This window comes from Oncorhynchus masou, chromosome 24 (assembly GCF_036934945.1).
Source record: "Oncorhynchus masou masou isolate Uvic2021 chromosome 24, UVic_Omas_1.1, whole genome shotgun sequence".
NCBI classification, from domain to species: Eukaryota; Metazoa; Chordata; class Actinopteri; order Salmoniformes; family Salmonidae; genus Oncorhynchus; species Oncorhynchus masou.
In genome coordinates, this window is record NC_088235.1 from 83,457,047 (window position 1) to 83,476,173 (window position 19,127).

Consider the following 19,127-nt stretch of genomic DNA (forward strand, 5'->3'; position numbering starts at 1 on the left):
CCCAGCATACCACCCTGCATATCACCCAGCATACCACCCTGCATATCACCCAGCATACCACCCTGCATACCACCCAGCCTCCCACCCAGCATACCACCCAGCATAACACCCTGCATACCACCCTGCATACCACCCAGCCTACCAACCTGCATACCACCCTACATACCACCCTGCATACCACCCAGCATACCACCCAGCATACCACCCTGCATCCCACCCAGCATACCACCCTGCATACCACCCAGCATGCCTCTGAAGCTAAGCAGGGTTGGTCCTGGTCAGGCCCTGGATGGGAGATCAGTTGCTGTTGGAAGTGATTTTGGAGCACCAATAAAAAGTTATTTGAGTAGGAAGCACCCTTTCCTCTGGCCTAATAAATATATCCAAATTCCCCAGGGCCCTGTATAGGGTTCTGTCTTTCAGATGGGATGTTAAACAGGTGTCCTGACTCTCTGTGGTCACAAAAGATCCCATGGCACTTATTGTAAGAGTAGTGGTGTTAACCCTGGTGTCCTGGCTAAATTCCCAATCTGGCCCTCATACCATCATAGTTACCTGATCATCCCCAGTTTACAATTAGCTCATTCATCTCCTCTGTGACTGTTTCCCAGGTTGTTGCTGAGAATGTGAATTCAAATAATACGTAATTTATTCTCTGCAAGTGTCGTCAATTTCAGTCTCACTGGTGTTAGCCCCACTGAAATCAGCACTCAGATATAACACTCACACACTTTATACCTCAACACCGAGATTTTAACAACTGCAAATATGCTGTGTTCTTTTTCTGTGGTAATGGGTTCTCCTCTCCTGACTGTATTTGGCTGATGTATTTGGTGTTAGCCTAGGGTTTCCCAAACTTGGTCCTGCCCCCCCTCCCCCATCCCTCTTTCCCCAGGTGGATGTTGCTCAAGCACTACACAGCTGATTCAAATAACCAACTCTTCATCAAAAACCAAAACGTGCACTCAGGGATGGGGCCCCAGGACTGAGTTTGTGAAACCCTGTGTTAAGGTAAAACACCCTCAGACTCTGGGACACAACTGATATCTGTGGCATAATATCACTCTGATTGCTTTGCCTTTCCACCCTCTGCCAAGGCCTTAGTGGAATTTATTTGAGATTATCTTATTGGAGAATGTTATAATTAAGCAATAAGGCATGAGGGGGTGCAGTATATGGCCAGTATACCACGGCTAATGGCTGTTCTTATGCACTAAGCAACACAGGGTGCCTGGACACAGCCGTTAGCCGTGGTATATTGGCCATATACCACAAACCCCAGAGGTGCCTTACTGCTATAAAACTGGTTACCCGTGTAATTAAAACAATATAAGGAAATGTTTTGTCATACCTGTGGTACAGTGCCTTGCGAAAGTATTCGGCCCCCTTGAACTTTGCGACCTTTTGCCACATTTCAGGCTTCAAACATAAAGATATAAAACTGTATTTTTTTGTGAAGAATCAACAACAAGTGGGACACAATGATGAGGTAGAACGACATTTATTGGATATTTCAAACTTTTTTAACAAATCAAAAACTGAAAAATTGGGCGTGCAAAATTATTCAGCCCCCTTAAGTTAATACTTTGTAGCGCCACCTTTTGCTGCGATTACAGCTGTAAGTCGCTTGGGGTATGTTTCTATCAGTTTTGCACATCGAGAGACTGAAATTTTTTCCCATTCCTCCTTGCAAAACAGCTCGAGCTCAGTGAGGTTGGATGGAGAGCATTTGTGAACAGCAGTTTTCAGTTCTTTCCACAGATTCTCAATTGGATTCAGGTCTGGACTTTGACTTTGCCATTCTAACACCTGGATATGTTTATTTTTGAACCATTCCATTGTAGATTTTGCTTAATGTTTTGGATCATTGTCTTGTTGGAAGACAAATCTCCGTCCCAGTCTCAGGTCTTTTGCAGACTCCATCAGGTTTTCTTCCAGAATGGTCCTGTATTTGGCTCCATCCATCTTCCCATCAATTATAACCATCTTCCCTGTCCCTGCTGAAGAAAAGCAGGCCCAAACCATGATGCTGCCACCACCATGTTTGACAGTGGGGATGGTGTGTTCAGGGTGATAAGCTGTGTTGCTTTTTGTCCTACGCCAAACATAACGTTTTGCATTGTTGCCAAAAAGTTCAATTTTGGTTTCATCTGACCAGAGCACCTTCTTCCACATGTTTGGTGTGTCTCCCAGGTGGCTTGTGGCAAACTTTAAATGACACTTTTTATGGATATCTTTAAGAAATGGCTTTCTTCTTGCCACTCTTCCATAAAGGCCAGATTTGTGCAATATACGACTGATTGTTGTCCTATGGACAGAGTCTCCCACCTCAGCTGTAGATCTCTGCAGTTCATCCAGAGTGATCATGGGCCTCTTGGCTGCATCTCTGATCAGTCTTCTCCTTGTATGAGCTGAAAGTTTAGAGGGACGGCCAGGTCTTGGTAGATTTGCAGTGGTCTGATACTCCTTCCATTTCAATATTATCGCTTGCACAGTGCTCCTTGGGAGGCAGACACAGCAGTGGAAGCTTGGGAAATCTTTTTGTATCCAAATCCGGCTTTATTTTTAAAGCTTGGGAAATCTTTTTGTATCCAAATCCAGCTTTAAACTTTTCACAACAGTATCTCGGACCTGCCTGGTGTGTTCCTTGTTCTTCATGATGCTCTCTGCGCTTTTAACGGACCTCTGAGACTATCACAGTGCAGGTGCATTTATACGGAGACTTGATTACACACAGGTGGATTGTATTTATCATCATTAGTCATTTAGGTCAACATTGGATCATTCAGAGATCCTCACTGAACTTCTGGAGAGAGTTTGCTGCACTGAAAGTAAAGGGGCTGAATAATTTTGCACGCCCAATTTTTCAGTTTTTGATTTGTTAAAAAAGTTTGAAATATCCAATAAATGTCGTTCCACTTCATGATTGTGTCCCACTTGTTGTTGATTCTTCACAAAAAAATACAGTTTTATATCTTTATGTTTGAAGCCTGAAATGTGGCAAAAGGTTGCAAAGTTCAAGGGGGCCGAATACTTTCGCAAGGCACTGTATAGGGTCTGATATACCACGGCTTTCAGCCAATCAGCATTCAGGGTTTGAACCACTGGATTATAATTTGGAATGGGTCACAATGCACTGGTACTGTATGCCAGGACTTTGGTGAGAGAATAAATAAACTTTGTTAGGTGTACTGTGATTTCCATATTAGTAATTGTCTTATCATGTGCCTTTTACTGAGGAGTGGCTTCCGTCTGGCCACTCTCCCATAAAGGCCTGATTGGTGGAGTGCTGCAGAGATGGTTGTCCTTCTGGAAGGTTCTCCTATCTCCACAGAGGAACTCTGGAGCTCTGTCAGAGTGGCCATCGGGTTCTTGGTCACCTACCTGACCAAGGCCCTTCTTCCTGATTGCTCAGTTTGGCAGGGCTACCAGCTCTAGGAAGAGTCTTGGTGGTTCCAAAATTTGTCCATCTAAGAATGATGGAGGCCACTGTGTTCTTGGGGAACTTCAATGTTGCAGAAATGTTTTGGTCGTTGTTGGAATGAGACCAAGGTGCAGAACCCTATTTTCTTTTATTTGTTAAAATGGCGCCAACAAACAAGCTATAACAAAAACAACAATAACAAATAACAAAAATGACCGTGAAGCTTACAAGGGCCCCTAACAAAGACAACTTCCCACAATTACAAAAGGGAAAAAGGCTGCTTAAGTATGATTCCCAATCAGAGACAACGATAGACAGCTGTCCCTGATTGAGAACCATACCCAGCCAAAACATAGAAATACAAAAACATAGAAAACAGAACATAGAATGCCCACCCAAATCACACCCTGACCAAACCAAATAGAGACATAAAAAGGCTCTCTAAGGTCAGGGCGTGACAACAGGTGTGTGCCTTTCCAAATCATGTCCAGTCAATTGAATTTACCACAGGTGGACTCAAATCAAGTTGTAGAAACATCTCAAGGATAATCAACGGAAACAGGAGGCACCTGAGCTCAATTTCAAGTCTCATAGCAAAGGGTCTGAATACTTATGTAGGTATTTATGTTTTTTATTTGTAATACATTTGCAAAAATGCCTAAAAACCTGTTTTCGCTTTGTCATTATGGGGTAATGTGTGTAGATTGATGAGGAAAATGTTTTATTTTATCAATTTTCGAAATAGACTTTAATGTAACAAAATGCGGAAAAAGTGAAGGGGTCTCTATACTTTCCTAATGCACTGTATGTATTCATTTGTGGATGTCCGCCATTTCGTATAATATGTTACGATTTACAATTTGTAGGATATGTTACGGATTGAAATTTGTACACGTATGATATGTTACGAATTCCAATTTGTTGGAGTTAACAGTAGTTAGCTAGGTGGCTAGGTGGCTAATGTTAGGTAGGCTAGGGATTAGGGTTAAAGTTAGGGTTAGGTGTTAGGTTAAAGGGTTAAGGTTAGGGTAAGGCGGTGCTTAATTTGAACACATAGCGAGAGCGAGAGGGGGTTATCGAGGCGGCTCTGTGATACCGGAATGCATGAGAAAGTGACAAACACAATGCAGCAGCACAGAGGACAGAGTGAACACCCAAGTATCCTACTATCTATGTTGATGAAACGGACAGCGCTCTCCAAGGTGCTGATTAATTTGCAGCATTTTAAACATCACTGCAGAACACCCGCCATACATATAGTCTATAGCAGGGATGATCTGCTTACCCATATGTGCGTACCCTAATTTTATGCAATTCTACTCATTTTGCCATGGGGCAGAGAGGAAAATTAGCTGTTTTTTAGCAGAACACTCATATGAGAATATATAGACCTCCTGCCTATGTGATAATATGAAGCACATATTCAGATTAACTTCACAGTACAAAATCTTCCCCAATGCCTTTCCTCATGTCAAGTCCATTTAAATCCTGACAGTCAATTTCTTGCTCAAAGCAAGAAATGTGGCTGGGATGATTAGCCTCCTTGTAAGGCTGTTTGGAACACTGGCTGTAGTGTCTATTTTTTCATTTTGAGTGTTAACTATAACCTGGGTGTCCTCTTGAGCCTTGTCTACCAGTCTTTTCTAGACCCAAACTCCCTGCCTTTTGCATGTTGTACAGCCCAGCATTGAAATTGGCATGACAAGCCAGGGGTTATAAGTTTGCTTGTTCTTGAACTGAGCCTTCGTCCAAATTGGACCTGCTTCTAGCACTATGTCGGTGGATACACAGTGAAGAGCAGGTCTGGAATAGTGTGCCAAATCAAATCAAATCAAATTTTATTTGTCACATACACATGGTTAGCAGATGTTAATGCGAGTGTAGCGAAATGCTTGTGCTTCTGGTTCCGACAATGCAGTAATAACCAACAAGTAATCTAACTAACAATTCCTAAACTACTGTCTTATACACAGTGTAAGGGGATAAAGAATATGTACATAAGGATATATGAATGAGTGATGGTACAGAGCAGCATAGGCAAGATACAGTAGATGGTATCGAGTACAGTATATACATATGAGATGAGTATGTAAACAAAGTGGCATAGTTAAAGTGGCTAGTGATACATGTATTACATAAGGATGCAGTCGATGATATAGAGTACAGTATATACGTATGCATATGAGATGAATAATGTAGGGTAAGTAACATTATATAAGGTAGCATTGTTTAAAGTGGCTAGTGATATATTACATCATTTCCCATCAATTCCCATTATTAAAGTGGCTGGAGTTGAGTCAGTGTCAGTGTGTTGGCAGCAGCCACTCAATGTTAGTGGTGGCTGTTTAACAGTCTGATGGCCTTGAGATAGAAGCTGTTTTTCAGTCTCTCGGTCCCAGCTTTGATGCACCTGTACTGACCTTGCCTTCTGGATGATAGCGGGGTGAACAGGCAGTGGCTCGGGTGGTTGATGTCCTTGATGATCTTTATGGCCTTCCTGTAACATCGGGTGGTGTAGGTGTCCTGGAGGGCAGGTAGTTTGCCCCCGGTGATGCGTTGTGCAGACCTCACTACCCTCTGGGGAGCCTTGCGGTTGAGGGCGGAGCAGTTGCCGTACCAGGCGGTGATACAGCCCGCCAGGATGCTCTCGATTGTGCATCTGTAGAAGTTTGTGAGTGCTTTTGGTGACAAGCCGAATTTCTTCAGCCTCCTGAGGTTGTAGAGGCGCTGCTGCGCCTTCTTCACGATGCTGTCTGTGTGAGTGGACCAATTCAGTTTGTTTGTGATGTGTATGCCGAGGAACTTAAAACTTGCTACTCTCTCCACTACTGTTCCATCGATGTGGATGGGGGGGTGTTCCCTCTGCTGTTTCCTGAAGTCCACAATCATCTCCTTAGTTTTGTTGACGTTGAGTGTGAGGTTATTTTCCTGACACCACACTCCGAGGGCCCTCACCTCCTCCCTGTAGGCCGTCTCGTCATTGTTGGTAATCAAGCCTACCACTGTTGTGTCGTCCGCAAACTTGATGATTGAGTTGGAGGTGTGCGTGGCCACACAGTCGTGGGTGAACAGGGAGTACAGGAGAGGGCTCAGAACACACCCTTGTGGGGCCCCAGTGTTGAGGATCAGCGGGGAGGAGATGTTGTTACCTACCCTCACCACCTGGGGGCGGCCCGTCAGGAAGTCCAGTACCCAGTTGCACGGGGCGGGGTCGAGACCCAGGGTCTCGAGCTTGATGACGAGCTTGGAGGGTACTATGGTGTTGAATGCCGAGCTGTAGTCGATGAACAGCATTCTCACATAGGTATTCCTCTTGTCCAGATGGGTTAGGGAAGTGTGCAGTGTGGTTGAGATTGCATCGTCTGTGGACCTATTTGGGCGGTAAGCAAATTGGAGTGGGTCTAGGGTGTCAGGTAGGGTGGAGGTGATATGGTCCTTGACTAGTCTCTCAAAGCACTTCATGATGACGGAAGTGAGTGCTACGGGGCGGTAGTCGTTTAGCTCAGTTACCTTAGCTTTCTTGGGAACAGGAACAATGGTGGCCCTCTTGAAGCATGTGGGAACAGCAGACTGGTATAGGGATTGATGTCAGGATAGGGTGATTACACATAAGGATCCCCGCACTTTTACGAGATAGTTTTTCTAGGGGGCGGGAGAAATAACGAGGAGGCAACTTGATTTAACTCTGGTTGCTTTTAAAAGAATGTTTTCAATTAATAAATCATGCAGCGAGAGGAACCGGATCCAGGCAAATAGGTGCCGGAACGAACCAAGTCAAATCTGAGAGATGCCGGATGCTGTTCTGGCAGGATCCAGCTCAAATTAAGCACTGGGATAAGGGTTAGAAGTGTACTTATTATTATTTATTTGAAGTAGCTAAAAAGTAGTAAGTAGTTGCAAAGTTGCTAATTAACTAAAATGCTAAAGTTGCCCCTGATGAGATTCACCCATTGACTTCGACAAACAAGCTTACCTTTGTTTTTGCCTTAAGTAAGATTCTGTGTTATCTAACCATACCAAACGTAACCATATCATACCAATTTGAGTGTTCCAAATTTACATTTACTATGTTACGTCTAGTCTATGAGAGCAGGCTGGAAAGATTTTCAGGGTGTGGCATTCAACAGCCTACTTTCACAATACTGCATTTGTGAAAAAAATATAAATGCTGCGAGTTCTATGCAAGTGCTACTGAAAAAACACTCCATCTAACCTACATGCAAATTATGAATAAAACATTTGCATGTTGTTTTTAATTATGTGAGTGTAACAATGTGGCAAAGCACAATAATATGGAAAACTTAATTGTTTAATTATTTTCCTTGTTGTGGTGGGATAATAGTTCTCTTTGAAGAGATCTTGAATCTGGTTTAGTTGAACCTTAGGAAATTGGTTTTAATGGCCAATGTCTAGATTTTGTTTCACAGGCTGACAGTTTATGGGCAAAATATTGAGTCTGTTAGTAAAACAAACCGCAAAGCAAACCCCCTCCAAGTAGAGATTGACAAAGCAGGGAGTTTAGGAGAAAGGAGAATGAGAACAGGGGACAATCAAAGGCTGTTATTTTAATCTGGGCTGCCTCAGAGATTAGCAGACCACATTGTTTTAATTGTTTTAACGGGAGGGAGTGAAGCGCTCGTTTATTGTGGGGGGATCCTTTGCGTAAATCTCCCCAAGTTCAATAGTTTCAAAAACTTGAGCCCTTGGACCCCCCTCTTTCCCCTCATCCCACCTAATCCAGGCTAATACCTTTCTTTCTATTGGCTAATGGTTGAGGGGAGCTGGAGTAAATGCTTCTTAAATAGTCGTGGGTCGGTGGGTGAGAATGGTTTTCGGAGAATTAGATCCATGCCGTGGAGTACGAGGATAAGGCCTGCATTTCGAAAGTATTGGACTGTTTAGGTGGACTTCTTAGCCTCTAAAGCGCACGAGAATCGAATATATTTCTGCTGTTTTGTGAGCTTTTCAGGTAAAATAAAAAAAATGCTGGACTTTTACACACTTCATCACTGGAATATATTATTTTGTCTGATCTGTATTTTGAAGATAGTTGTATGTTGGTAGTCTACTGCAGCAGATTGCCACTAAATCAAGTGGCAATGGTTTATGCTTAGAGAAGAATAACTTTCAATTACCTTGAATTATCAAGAAAGTTGAAAATGTATATTTACCGTTTGTCCTGTATTTTTTTATTTTTGAAGTGAGTTTAGACTGCAAATCAAAATTGCACCGTGCAATTTTGCACAGTGCAAGCGTCCTTCATTTACAAACTATATAGGCGACATTGTATGCTTAGTTATTATGGTGTAAGGCCAATCAAATAAAAACGGTTATTTTGTCTATATTAATTTAGGGGCGCTATGAATGCTTTGAATTTCTGCGGGGGATCCAACAGTGGAGTCTATCCTCTACACAGCTTCAACTCCGTCTGTTTCGACCACCACCAGATGGCAGATCAGTACCAGGTTTATTCATTGGCCAATCCCTCCTCGGTTAACACGTTCTCTGTTGCTGAAAGACTTGCCGGTATTTAGACTAGACTACTTTAATTTATGACAGTGTCTGCAATCGATGCATGCAATCAAACAAATGCAGATGGCAACATTTTTCACACACACACACAAAAAAACCCATTAAAAAACATTTGTAGGCTGCCAAAATGCTGGTATTTTCACGTTTAGCCCGACATCTGAAATGCCAACTGGTTGGCTGTTTCACCACTAATCTTGTTGTGGCTTTTCCTCCGTCCCCACAGAGTTGATCCTGGAGGCCCGTTATGGGAACCAGCAAAAGCAACGTCGGAGCCGCACAGCCTTCACTGTGTCCCAGCTACAGGCTCTAGAGAAAGCCTTCCAACAGACCCAGTACCCTGATGTAAGCATGAGAGAAAGACTGGCTGTCTGCATCAACTTGCCTGAAGCTCGCATTCAGGTCAGTAAAGGTCGCTCTTCAAAAAGGACCAGCCTGTGTGCATTCATTCATTAATAATATTTATTTGAACTGCTGCTTTTACTAACGTTATTCTTGTAATATACAGTGCCTTCGGGAAAAGTATTCAGACCCCTTGACTTTTTCCACATTTTGTTATGTTACAGCCTTATTCGAAAATTGATTCAATATTTGTATTATTATTATTATTATTATTTATTAATATTTCTCAGCAATCTACACACAATACCCCATAATGACAAAGCAAAAACAGGTGTTTTGAAATTTTTGAAAATGTATTGAAAATAAAACACAGAAATACCTTATTTACATAACTCTTCACACCCTTTGCTATGAGACTTGAAATTGACCTCGGGTGCATCCTGTTTCCATTGATCATCCTTGAGATGTTTCATCAACTTGATTCGAGTCCACCTCTGGTAAATTCAATTGATTGGACATGATTTGAAAAGGCACACACCTGTCTATATAAGGTCTCGCAGTTGACAGTGCATGACAGAGCAAACACCAAGCCATGAGGTTGAAAGAATTGTCCGTAGAGCTCCGAGACAGGATTGTGTCGAGGCACAGATCTGGGGAATGGTACCAAAACATTTCTGTAGTATTGAAAGTCCCCAAGAACACAGTGGCCTCCATCGTTCTTAAATGGAAACAGTTTGGAACCACCAAGACTCTTCCTAGAGCTGGCCACCCGGCCAGCCTGAGCAATCGGAGGAGAAGGGCCTTGGTCAGGGAGGTGACCAAGGACCCGCTCCAGAGCTCCTCTGTGTTGATGAGAGAACCTTCCAGAAGGACAATTGTCCCTGCAATACGCCACCAATCAGGCCTTTATGGTAGAGTGGACAGACGGAAGCCACTCCTCAGTAAAAGGCACATGACAACCCGGTTGGAGTTGGCCAAAAGGCACGTAAAGACTCTCAGACCATGAGAAACAAGATTCTCTGGTCTGATGAAACCATGATTGAACTCTTTGGCCTGAATGCCAAGTGTCACGTCTGGAGGAAACCTGGCACCATCCCTACGATGAAGTATAGTGGTGGCAGCATTATGCTGTGGGGATGGCGAGAACTGAAAATAGCTGTGCACAACTCTCCCCATCCAACATGACAGAGCTTGAGAGGATCTGCAGAGAGGAATGGGAGAAACTCCCCAAATACAGGTGTGCCAAGCTTGTAGCGTCACACCCAAGATGCTTTCATTGCTGTCAAAGGTGCTTCAACAAAGTACAGAGTAAAGAGTCTGAATACTTATGTAAATGTGATATTGTTGTTATTTTTTTGTTATAAATTAGCAAAAATGTGCTTAGTCATTATGGGGAATTGTGTTAGGAGGGGGTAAACAATTGAATAGATTTTAGAATAAGGCTGTAATGTAACAAAATGTGGAAAAAGTCAAGGCGTCTGAATACTTTCCTGAAAGGAAGTGTATATAAAAGCTGTAGCGCTTTTAGATGTTACTTTTTAAAAGCTTCATAAACACTTCAACCCTTCACCAATAACTAAATAATATGCTCCTGCAGGTGTGGTTCAAGAACAGAAGAGCAAAGCTTCGTAAGGGACAGCGATGCCCCCCTCTTCGCAGAGCGCAAAGCCTGGAGGAACCACATCAGACCAAGGCAGGAGGGGAAGAGAGCACTACTAAGGACTCCAAAACACAAAGCAAATTCGCTCCTCTCTGGGAAGTCAGTGATGCTCCTACCATTTCTTGTCCTGGAGACGTCATTGCAACTCAGGTCCACACAAGATTACATTATCCTCCCGTTTTTCCCTTTGTGTATGGAGAGCAGAACCACCTTCCACATCATCATGCTTTAGGGATGTTGTCAGCTGGCCTACATTTCACCCCCAAATTCTGGCCCATTCTCCAGCAACACAGCCCAGCCTTAGGAGTTGCCCCACCGGTTGGTAAAAACTGCAGCCTTTCCCTTCAGACTTTCTTTCCCAGTAAAGCTGTACCCCACCCCAATTTGGGTCTATAACTTCTCTGCAGTGTGTAATGGCAAAAAGGGACTGGTACACTGGTGCACTAGTATCAATACGGACACATAAACTACTGATTGTATACTTTGACACTGTACATACTGTATGTATTTGTGAAGGACCTCTGACAAGTGATTATGTCCGTAGATGATTAGATTGATTAAGAAACACTCAAGGTATGTTGTGAGCATTCAGGATCGCAATCAGGAGTGGATTGGTACATACTTCATTTGCATAGAGATGTTACAGTCAGTTTTTACTCACTTATGACAAGCACTTAGGAGAATAAAGAATTAGATGTGATTTTGGGCACTTTTTTCACATCATATATACATGTGTTCAAGACAATTTTCTGTAATGTCTCAAGGTATGTTTTAAAATATATATTTAACTAGGCATGTCAGTTAAGAACAAAGTCTTATTTACAATGACAGCCTACTGGGGAACAGTTTGTTAACTGCCTTGTTCAGGGGCAGAACAACAGATTTTTACCTGGTCAGCTCTGGGATTTGATCCAGCAACTTTTCAGTTACTGGCTCAATGCTCTAACCACTAGGCTACCTGCCACCCCAGTGAAACTTTAGGCATATCCTACATTAATTTCATGGTAATACACAATAAAATCATAATTCAACTCTGTGTGAATACAATTATTTTGAATGTCTTTTTAGTTTCCATTTGTAACAGTTTGCAAATAGAAAAATAATAACCCAGATGAGTTTGGGTCTCAGGTTTAGGGCAGAAGAAGGCAACAACTCAAGCAATGGGAGGTCAAGGTCTTAGAACAGAGGGTAAATGACTGGTATGTGCCCAACAGATTCTTTGCAGGGAGGGAAAGCCAACCAGATACCCCTGTGTCAGGACAGCCAATAAGCCTGGCAAGGGAGGCTACTAGCCAGGTGACCAGAGGCAGCAGATGGTGGTTTTAGGCCTACAGCACACATCAACTATAGAGCTTCAAATTGAAGATGGTTAGATTTACCTAATATACTAGTCAAAAGCACAATAAAATATTGAAATAAGGGTCATGGCAGAGGAGGATAGATTTGACCAAATTCTCATGCTGTGTAAATCAGTAGGACATGCCACTTACTTGTGTCTAGTAGGTTATATAGCCCCCTCAAGACACCAAAGTTAAGACAAACAAATGCTCTTGATGTTTCATGATTTTGCTATGCTTTACCAGATGACAGTCCAGTAGTTCACAAAAGCTCAGAATTTGTGTTTCATAAATTGTATAGCTGGAAACTGAGCCACAGCATCCACACTCGACTATTTTCATGGGTTATTGAGCTGTATGGATTTTGGTCCTATTCTTCAAGCTAGGTGCGCTGGTTTACCAGCGCAAGGATAACAGTAGGAGTAAAGATGACGCTGAATGCTTGCTTATCGGCTGGGAGACTTAAAGAGACAGCAAGACCTAGCGAGGGAGAAGAGATAAAATATCGTAAATACATGACCATGTTGATACGTCCACTTTGAAAATACACGTTGACAGGTAAAATACGTTTCTTCGATGATACATGGTTAAGTGGGGGAGCTTTTTCCGAAGGCAATCGCATTTAGCCGTAAATTAACGACCTAGCTAAGGAAAGAGCTAGCTACAAACTGGATTTATGTTGTGGGGATTAAGGAGTTGCCCACTGATGTTATGTTTGGGAACTGAAAACAAACGCAGCTAATTGAGGTGAAATGCACTTGGTTAATTCGCTTTTAAGTACTTCATATAATGTGTTTGCAATATTAAAGGGTTTGTCTTGATTAATGTGTAATTAAGGTTATGGCAATGAATATTTGATGTTCTATGCAGTTTTAGCTTGTTCTACTCGGCATTAGCTTGCTAACGTTAGCTAGTTCGTGACTGATCAGTGTGTTTTGGGAACAAGTAGCTAGTAGGCCATGATATGTTCGATGAGTAGCTAACTAATCATCAATTTGAATAGTTTGACAAGAAAACAAGTTGGTGATAATGTATCAGTATTGGCCACTTCCAATTACATGTCAGCTACCTCACCTCAGCACGCTAGTTCGCTAACGTTAGCTAGGTAGCACTACGGACGGTACGGTAGCTAACGTTAGTTATCTAGCTTGCAAGTCTGTAACGATTTGATTAAAAACATCTTAAGACTCCCGTTTCTTTAACTTCTGCGGAGTATTTACGGAGTTGACAAGTAGAAAATATGGAAACTACAGACAGATCACAAGCATTGTCCTCTTCGTACAGGTACCAGGTTAAGCTACCTTTCCAAAATGGGCCACAAAACTGACAGCAACTGCCATAGAATCAGACTAGATAACTCGGTAGCTAGCGACTGCGAGAGGAAGAGAATGAGCTAGCTAAATTAGCGAGCTAGCTCGATGTGAGGCCTTCATTAACCAGTGGAGTTTGCCTCATCACATAAACTAGCTTTATATTTTGTCACTAATCTTGCTTGTTAGCTAATTTACTGTAGACGTTATTGTTTCGCTTGTCTGTTACTGTTAGGACTCAACTATTTGGAAAGAGAATATAGCAGGTTACTAAGGCAAATAGCTAGCTAGCTAACACATCTCGTGAAAATTAGTCGCGCAAAACATTTGACCAGTCATTTATTGTTTCTTCAGTGTCAAATTGGCTACCAAATAGGATTAAATCCAATGGTTCATATAGGCTATATTATTCATAGCTAGTTTGTATCTTTATATTGCTTGAATGATAACTGTATTGTAAACACATGCTGGCTAATTTATGTATGAAAGGCGGTGGTTACACTCATAACCACGTTGGCAATTTATGCCACTTAAAAAAAAGTGTTTTTCCTATTAAAACCAGCCGCACTTGCTACCCCACTTTGTTTACATTACTGAGATGGAAGTAGCATGTATTCAGTGCTCTCACAATTTCACAATTTGTGGTGGGGGATACATTTAGCAAGTAATGGGGTTTCCATTTAATTGATTGACCTTTTTAATGACCAAGACTTGTCCAACTACAGAGGATATAGTTATTTTTAATAATTGACCTTATCTACTCTGAACACATGCTTCTGTTTGTCTTTGCACAGGTGAAGGCACACACACACATTCCTACATTTAGCCTATTCTACTCATGCAAATTAGTTTATTCTACTACTGCATAAAGCTTGCACTGGGTATTGGCCAAGTTAAATTAGTTAATGCTGTGTTTTACTGCTTTCTTTACATGCTATTTCAATGATGAACACACATATTATATATATAGGTAAGCCCGTTGGCTTGCCCTCTCCATTTCAATGTATCCCCTTAACTCTGATGTGAATCAGTTTTCCAGGCTATCAGGATGGAGAGGCATTTTGGCAGTCATTGATCAGTTTAAGTGCATTTCCTGAGGAAAGCATAGCTGCCTGCTGATATTGCTGGCATTACCTGCTCTCCATGAGTATCAGCAACATCACAGTTCCCAAGGGAAGGAGAGGGAGGAAAGCTGGGCCTCAGGGTTATACAGAAACCTCCATTGTATGCTATTAACTATTCAAAGGCTGTCAAATCACACTACCAGTGAAAACTGATATATTGATGAGGTTGTGGATGAGTGTGCCAAGGCATAGGCTATGTAGCACACTCAAGTTGAATATGTTAAATTTTACCATCCTGTGACTCAGTCATGTTTGATAGTCTTTACAGCTAATAGTCAAGGAACACCATTTGTCCAAAGCCATAGCCCTATAGTGTTGGTTTTTGGACATTCAAAATGATACGTCCTGGAAAGGGGTGCATTGTTCTCATCACAACACTCAGTCTAGTATGTGATGTTTCCACCCGTATTGATTGCTTTATTGAATTTACTGCATGTACCACTCAGAAAATGGATCCCATTTCTACTTCAGGCTAGAAATGTATGAATTACCAGTAACATACTAGGCTTTATAAAATTCTATCTCTGACTATTGTTGCATGCAGATTGCTGCATTTTAAGGCTTGCAATTAGAAAAGACATGTCATTGATATCTGACCACTGCAAATGTGTATTTGGCCAGATGTTCTGTAATGGATTGTTACACCTAAGGGCTAATTCAGTTTGTTTGTGTTTTTCAGATATCCAACATAACAAAACTCTACTGCAGTATCTCATCATTATTGTTGACTCTGCCTCCACCATTGCCCCTTCCGCCGTGGCACTGGAACATGAAGAATGTCTGCTGTATTACCAAAGACTGACCAGAAGGACGCAATGAGGGGCTCCGGGGAAAGTTGCCAAGCTGCGTTGTGGATCCAGTAGCTGGGATTCCAAGTGCTTGTTGTGTTTGTGTGTGCGTGGGTGCATGCTAGCACAACCTGCCCACTTCAGGCTGGGACATGCTACTCTGAGACAGGAGTTGGACAAACAGAAAAGAAAGGAGTCGACTACCATAAACAAGAAGGGGACAGCACGCGGTACAACATTGGCAGATAGACATACTGTGTGTTTTGGTTGCAGTTTTACCCCTGTGGAAGTGGCTTTTAATACACTGCATATTTCTATACAACACCTTTCCTCTGTCTTTGTATCACCTTCCCCCTCCCTTAAGAGTCCTGGTTGTTTTGGCCCCTCTGTGATTTGCATGGCCGGAGAGTAATCGTGGAGAGGCCAGGGTATCACAAGCTTATGGATTTTGACAAGAAAGGGAGTAAAGGAGAGACAGAGGAAGGGAAAAAGATGTCTAAGGCAGCCGGCAGCAGGACTGGACATGGGGGCCGGGGTACAGGGACCAACTCTGGGGTTCTTATGGTTGGGCCAAACTTCCGTGTCGGAAAAAAGATTGGCTGTGGCAATTTTGGAGAGCTGCGGCTGGGGAAGAACCTCTACACCAACGAATATGTGGCCATCAAATTGGTAAGGCCAACATGTTTGACTAAACGGCATTGCTGTGGTGTGTTTCTGTTTGGATGACCTCCTACATTAATCATCCTCACCACTGTCTTTTTCAAATTACATCCTGTAGGTCTATATTTTGCCATCCCCTCCAATCTAACATTCCTCTACACTACTTCACTACAACTAGTGCAGCTTGCCATTGGTTTGCTGCATTGTGACATTCATTTTTTTTTTGTTATTAGATTTGTGTTACTGTAGTTTGGCCAAGGTAATTGAATCCAGTTTCCTTACAGCAGCAGAACACCCCACCCCTGATGACTTGTTGACCTTTAAGAGACAGGAAACATTTTAGTGCTGACTATGTCTCTTTCCCCCACAGGCAAATATTTACTTATCTGTAGCTTGGTCCCATTCACTGTTAATGAGTCAACCATGCTTAATTTGTATTATATTAAAGAGACGGAAGAATAATTAACTTCCCAGGTCATGATATACACGCCAGAGAAACGCCCACTAGAACTCCTTGAGGGAGGTAAGGGAATTGTTGCACAATATCACTATGAGAACAAGTTAACGACAGTACTGTCTCATGGTGATGTGTGCATGCATGTACACACACACAGTAGGGTTCTTACCTTTTAGCTCAAAGGTGAAATGGAATCTGAGTAAACCTGCGTAGGGGGCTCAGATGTTGCAAGTCAAGATTTTAATTCTGCAGCCTGCAGAGATTGGGTCTGGGAAACCACATGAAAAGGCAAGACCCATTTATTTTCTGATTGGTGAAGGGAGTCCAGGCCAGAAATTGAGCTTCCTCTGCAATATACAGAGCGTGGGTCTGGGAAACCACATGAAAAGGCAAGACCCATTTATTTTCTGATTGGTGAAGGGAAGCCAGCCAGAAATTCAGCTTCCTCTGCAAAATTTTAAGTTTCTGTTTTCCTCCAGTCATGTAGAAGCCTGAATGTCACCGTAAACGCTGGTATATCCATATGTTTTAATGGGGTCATTTAAAGTTGCCAATTAGAAGTCTCTTGGAGAAAGGCCTTGGTGTAACTCTGCACCCTACGAGAGAGGTTGTTTGTCATAAATGGCGTCTGAACGCTGCACTCCAGTGTGGGCTTGGCGTCAACACCTACACAGCCACACTGGACCGTGTATGATTATCTTTACATTTGTATCTCCCAGGGAGGTCATTATCGCTGACAAGACACATATTGAAGGCTTTGCTAACCGCAATGAAAGCCGAGGTTAGCTCTGTAATTTAATCGCTTTTACTGAAATCCTCCGCTGCGCTGCTTCTCCTCTCTGTCTGAAACGTTCCATCTGTTTTGGGTATTTTTATCCTCATCATGTCCATTTTATATCCGGCTCTGGCATTATTTCCGTAACATCGCTGGATATTGTGCCACTGTTGCTCCATGAGTACATTTGAAGTGAACCAAATAATTTGTTTCAATGGTGGTAGTTACTAGCTAGCTACTCTCACCTTTCCTAATTAGGGCAATGGTAGTGTGCCCTGTTGATTGATCTCACCAGCTAGCAAGCAACATGGACCTGTTCAGCCAGGCAACAGATAATGGCATTACTGAACTGTTACTGGGCATTGCTGCCCGCAAGATTGTTTTTCTCCAGGGAACTTTAGGCTTTTATGTGCTGCTGGTTTGACTTGGGTCAAAGCCTCAGAGGAGAGGACACATGTGAACTCCTCTGACCTAAGTTTGGGCATGAGTGGCGTGTTTTGCTTTAGCTCCCCTGGCTGACTTCCAGTCTAGTGCAGCTGTCCACATGTTTGTGCGTTCCCCTCCCTGGTCACTCAAACATGGTTTCTTCCCCCTCATGCACAAGGAAATAGGATTTTGACACCCACCATCTCAGATTGTGCTAAAATCATTTCTGTAGTTAGAATACAATAAGATTATCATTCCTGAAACATTTTGATATATAATTTGATATGAGAAATTAAGCTAGTTGATTGTACCTAAATTTTAATTTATGGGATTCATAAAATCATCTGGTTTTTAAACCATCATTCTTCCTAACAATGAGTAAGGGCAATTTCAGCATTACGGATATGACATCTGCACACACAATGTCTCACAAAAGTGACTTATAAGGCATAAATGTTAATGTGTACAGTGCATTCGGAAAGTATTACATGTTACAGCTTATTCTAAAATGTATTAAATTGTTCCCCCCCCCAATCTACACACACCACCCCATAATGACAAAGCAAAAATGGGTTTAGAATTTTTAGCAAATGTATTAAAAATAACTATAACATTTACATAAGTATTCAGACCCTTTACTCAGTACTTTGTTGAAGCACCTTTGGCAGCGATTACAGCCTTGAGTATGGCTCTATAAGCTTGGCAACCCTGTATTCGGGGAGTTTCTCCCTATCTCTGCAGATCTAGAAAGATGGCTGGTTGGATGGGGAGTGCACAGTTATTTTCAGGTTTCCAGAGATGTTCGATCGGGTTCAAGTCCGTGCTCTTGCTGGGCCACACAAGGACATTCAGAGACTTGTCCCGAAACCACTCCTGCGTTGCCTGTGTGCTTAGGCTTGTTGTCCTGTTGGAAGGTGAATCTTTGCTCCAGTATGAGGTCCTGAGTGCTCTGGAGCAGGTTTTCATCAAGGATCTCTTTGTACTTTGCTCCGTTTATCTTTCCCTCAATCCTGACTAGTCTCCCAGTCTCTGCTGCTGAAAAACATCCCCACAGCATGATGCTACAACTACAGCCTCGGCGCACTGCTGACAATTCCTTCGACATCATGGCTTGGTTTTTGCTCTGACATGCACTGTCAACTGAGGGACCTTTATGTAGACAGGTGTGTGCCTTTCCAAAGCATGTCCAATTAATTGAATTTACCACAGGTGGAGTCCAATCGAATTGTGGAAACATCTCAAGGATGATCAATAGACACAGGATGCACACGAGTCTCATAGCAGAGGGTCTGAAT

General features: G+C 42.5%; 2 protein-coding genes across 6 annotated transcripts in view; both read left to right on the plus strand.

Moving 5' to 3' along the window:
* Nucleotides 1–8,229: 8,229 nt before the first annotated feature.
* Nucleotides 8,230–11,962, plus strand: LOC135511730 (diencephalon/mesencephalon homeobox protein 1-like). Its single transcript, XM_064933204.1, has 4 exons — nt 8,230–8,393; nt 8,778–8,950; nt 9,180–9,355; nt 10,893–11,962. The coding sequence occupies exons 2-4, from the start codon at nt 8,785–8,787 to the stop codon at nt 11,349–11,351; spliced, it is 801 nt and encodes a 266-aa protein (XP_064789276.1). The 5' UTR covers nt 8,230–8,393; nt 8,778–8,784; the 3' UTR covers nt 11,352–11,962.
* Nucleotides 11,963–12,728: 766 nt separating this feature from the next.
* LOC135512855 (casein kinase I) overlaps nt 12,729–19,127 on the plus strand; it is a 42,473-nt gene continuing 36,074 nt past the window's right edge. For 4 of the 5 annotated variants that reach the window (XM_064935301.1, XM_064935306.1, XM_064935303.1 and 1 more), the window contains exons 1-2: nt 12,729–12,850; nt 15,406–16,183. In XM_064935301.1, coding sequence (XP_064791373.1) covers nt 15,956–16,183 — 228 coding nt within the window. In that variant the 5' untranslated portion in view covers nt 12,729–12,850; nt 15,406–15,955. The other variant, XM_064935302.1, reaches the window with a different exon arrangement.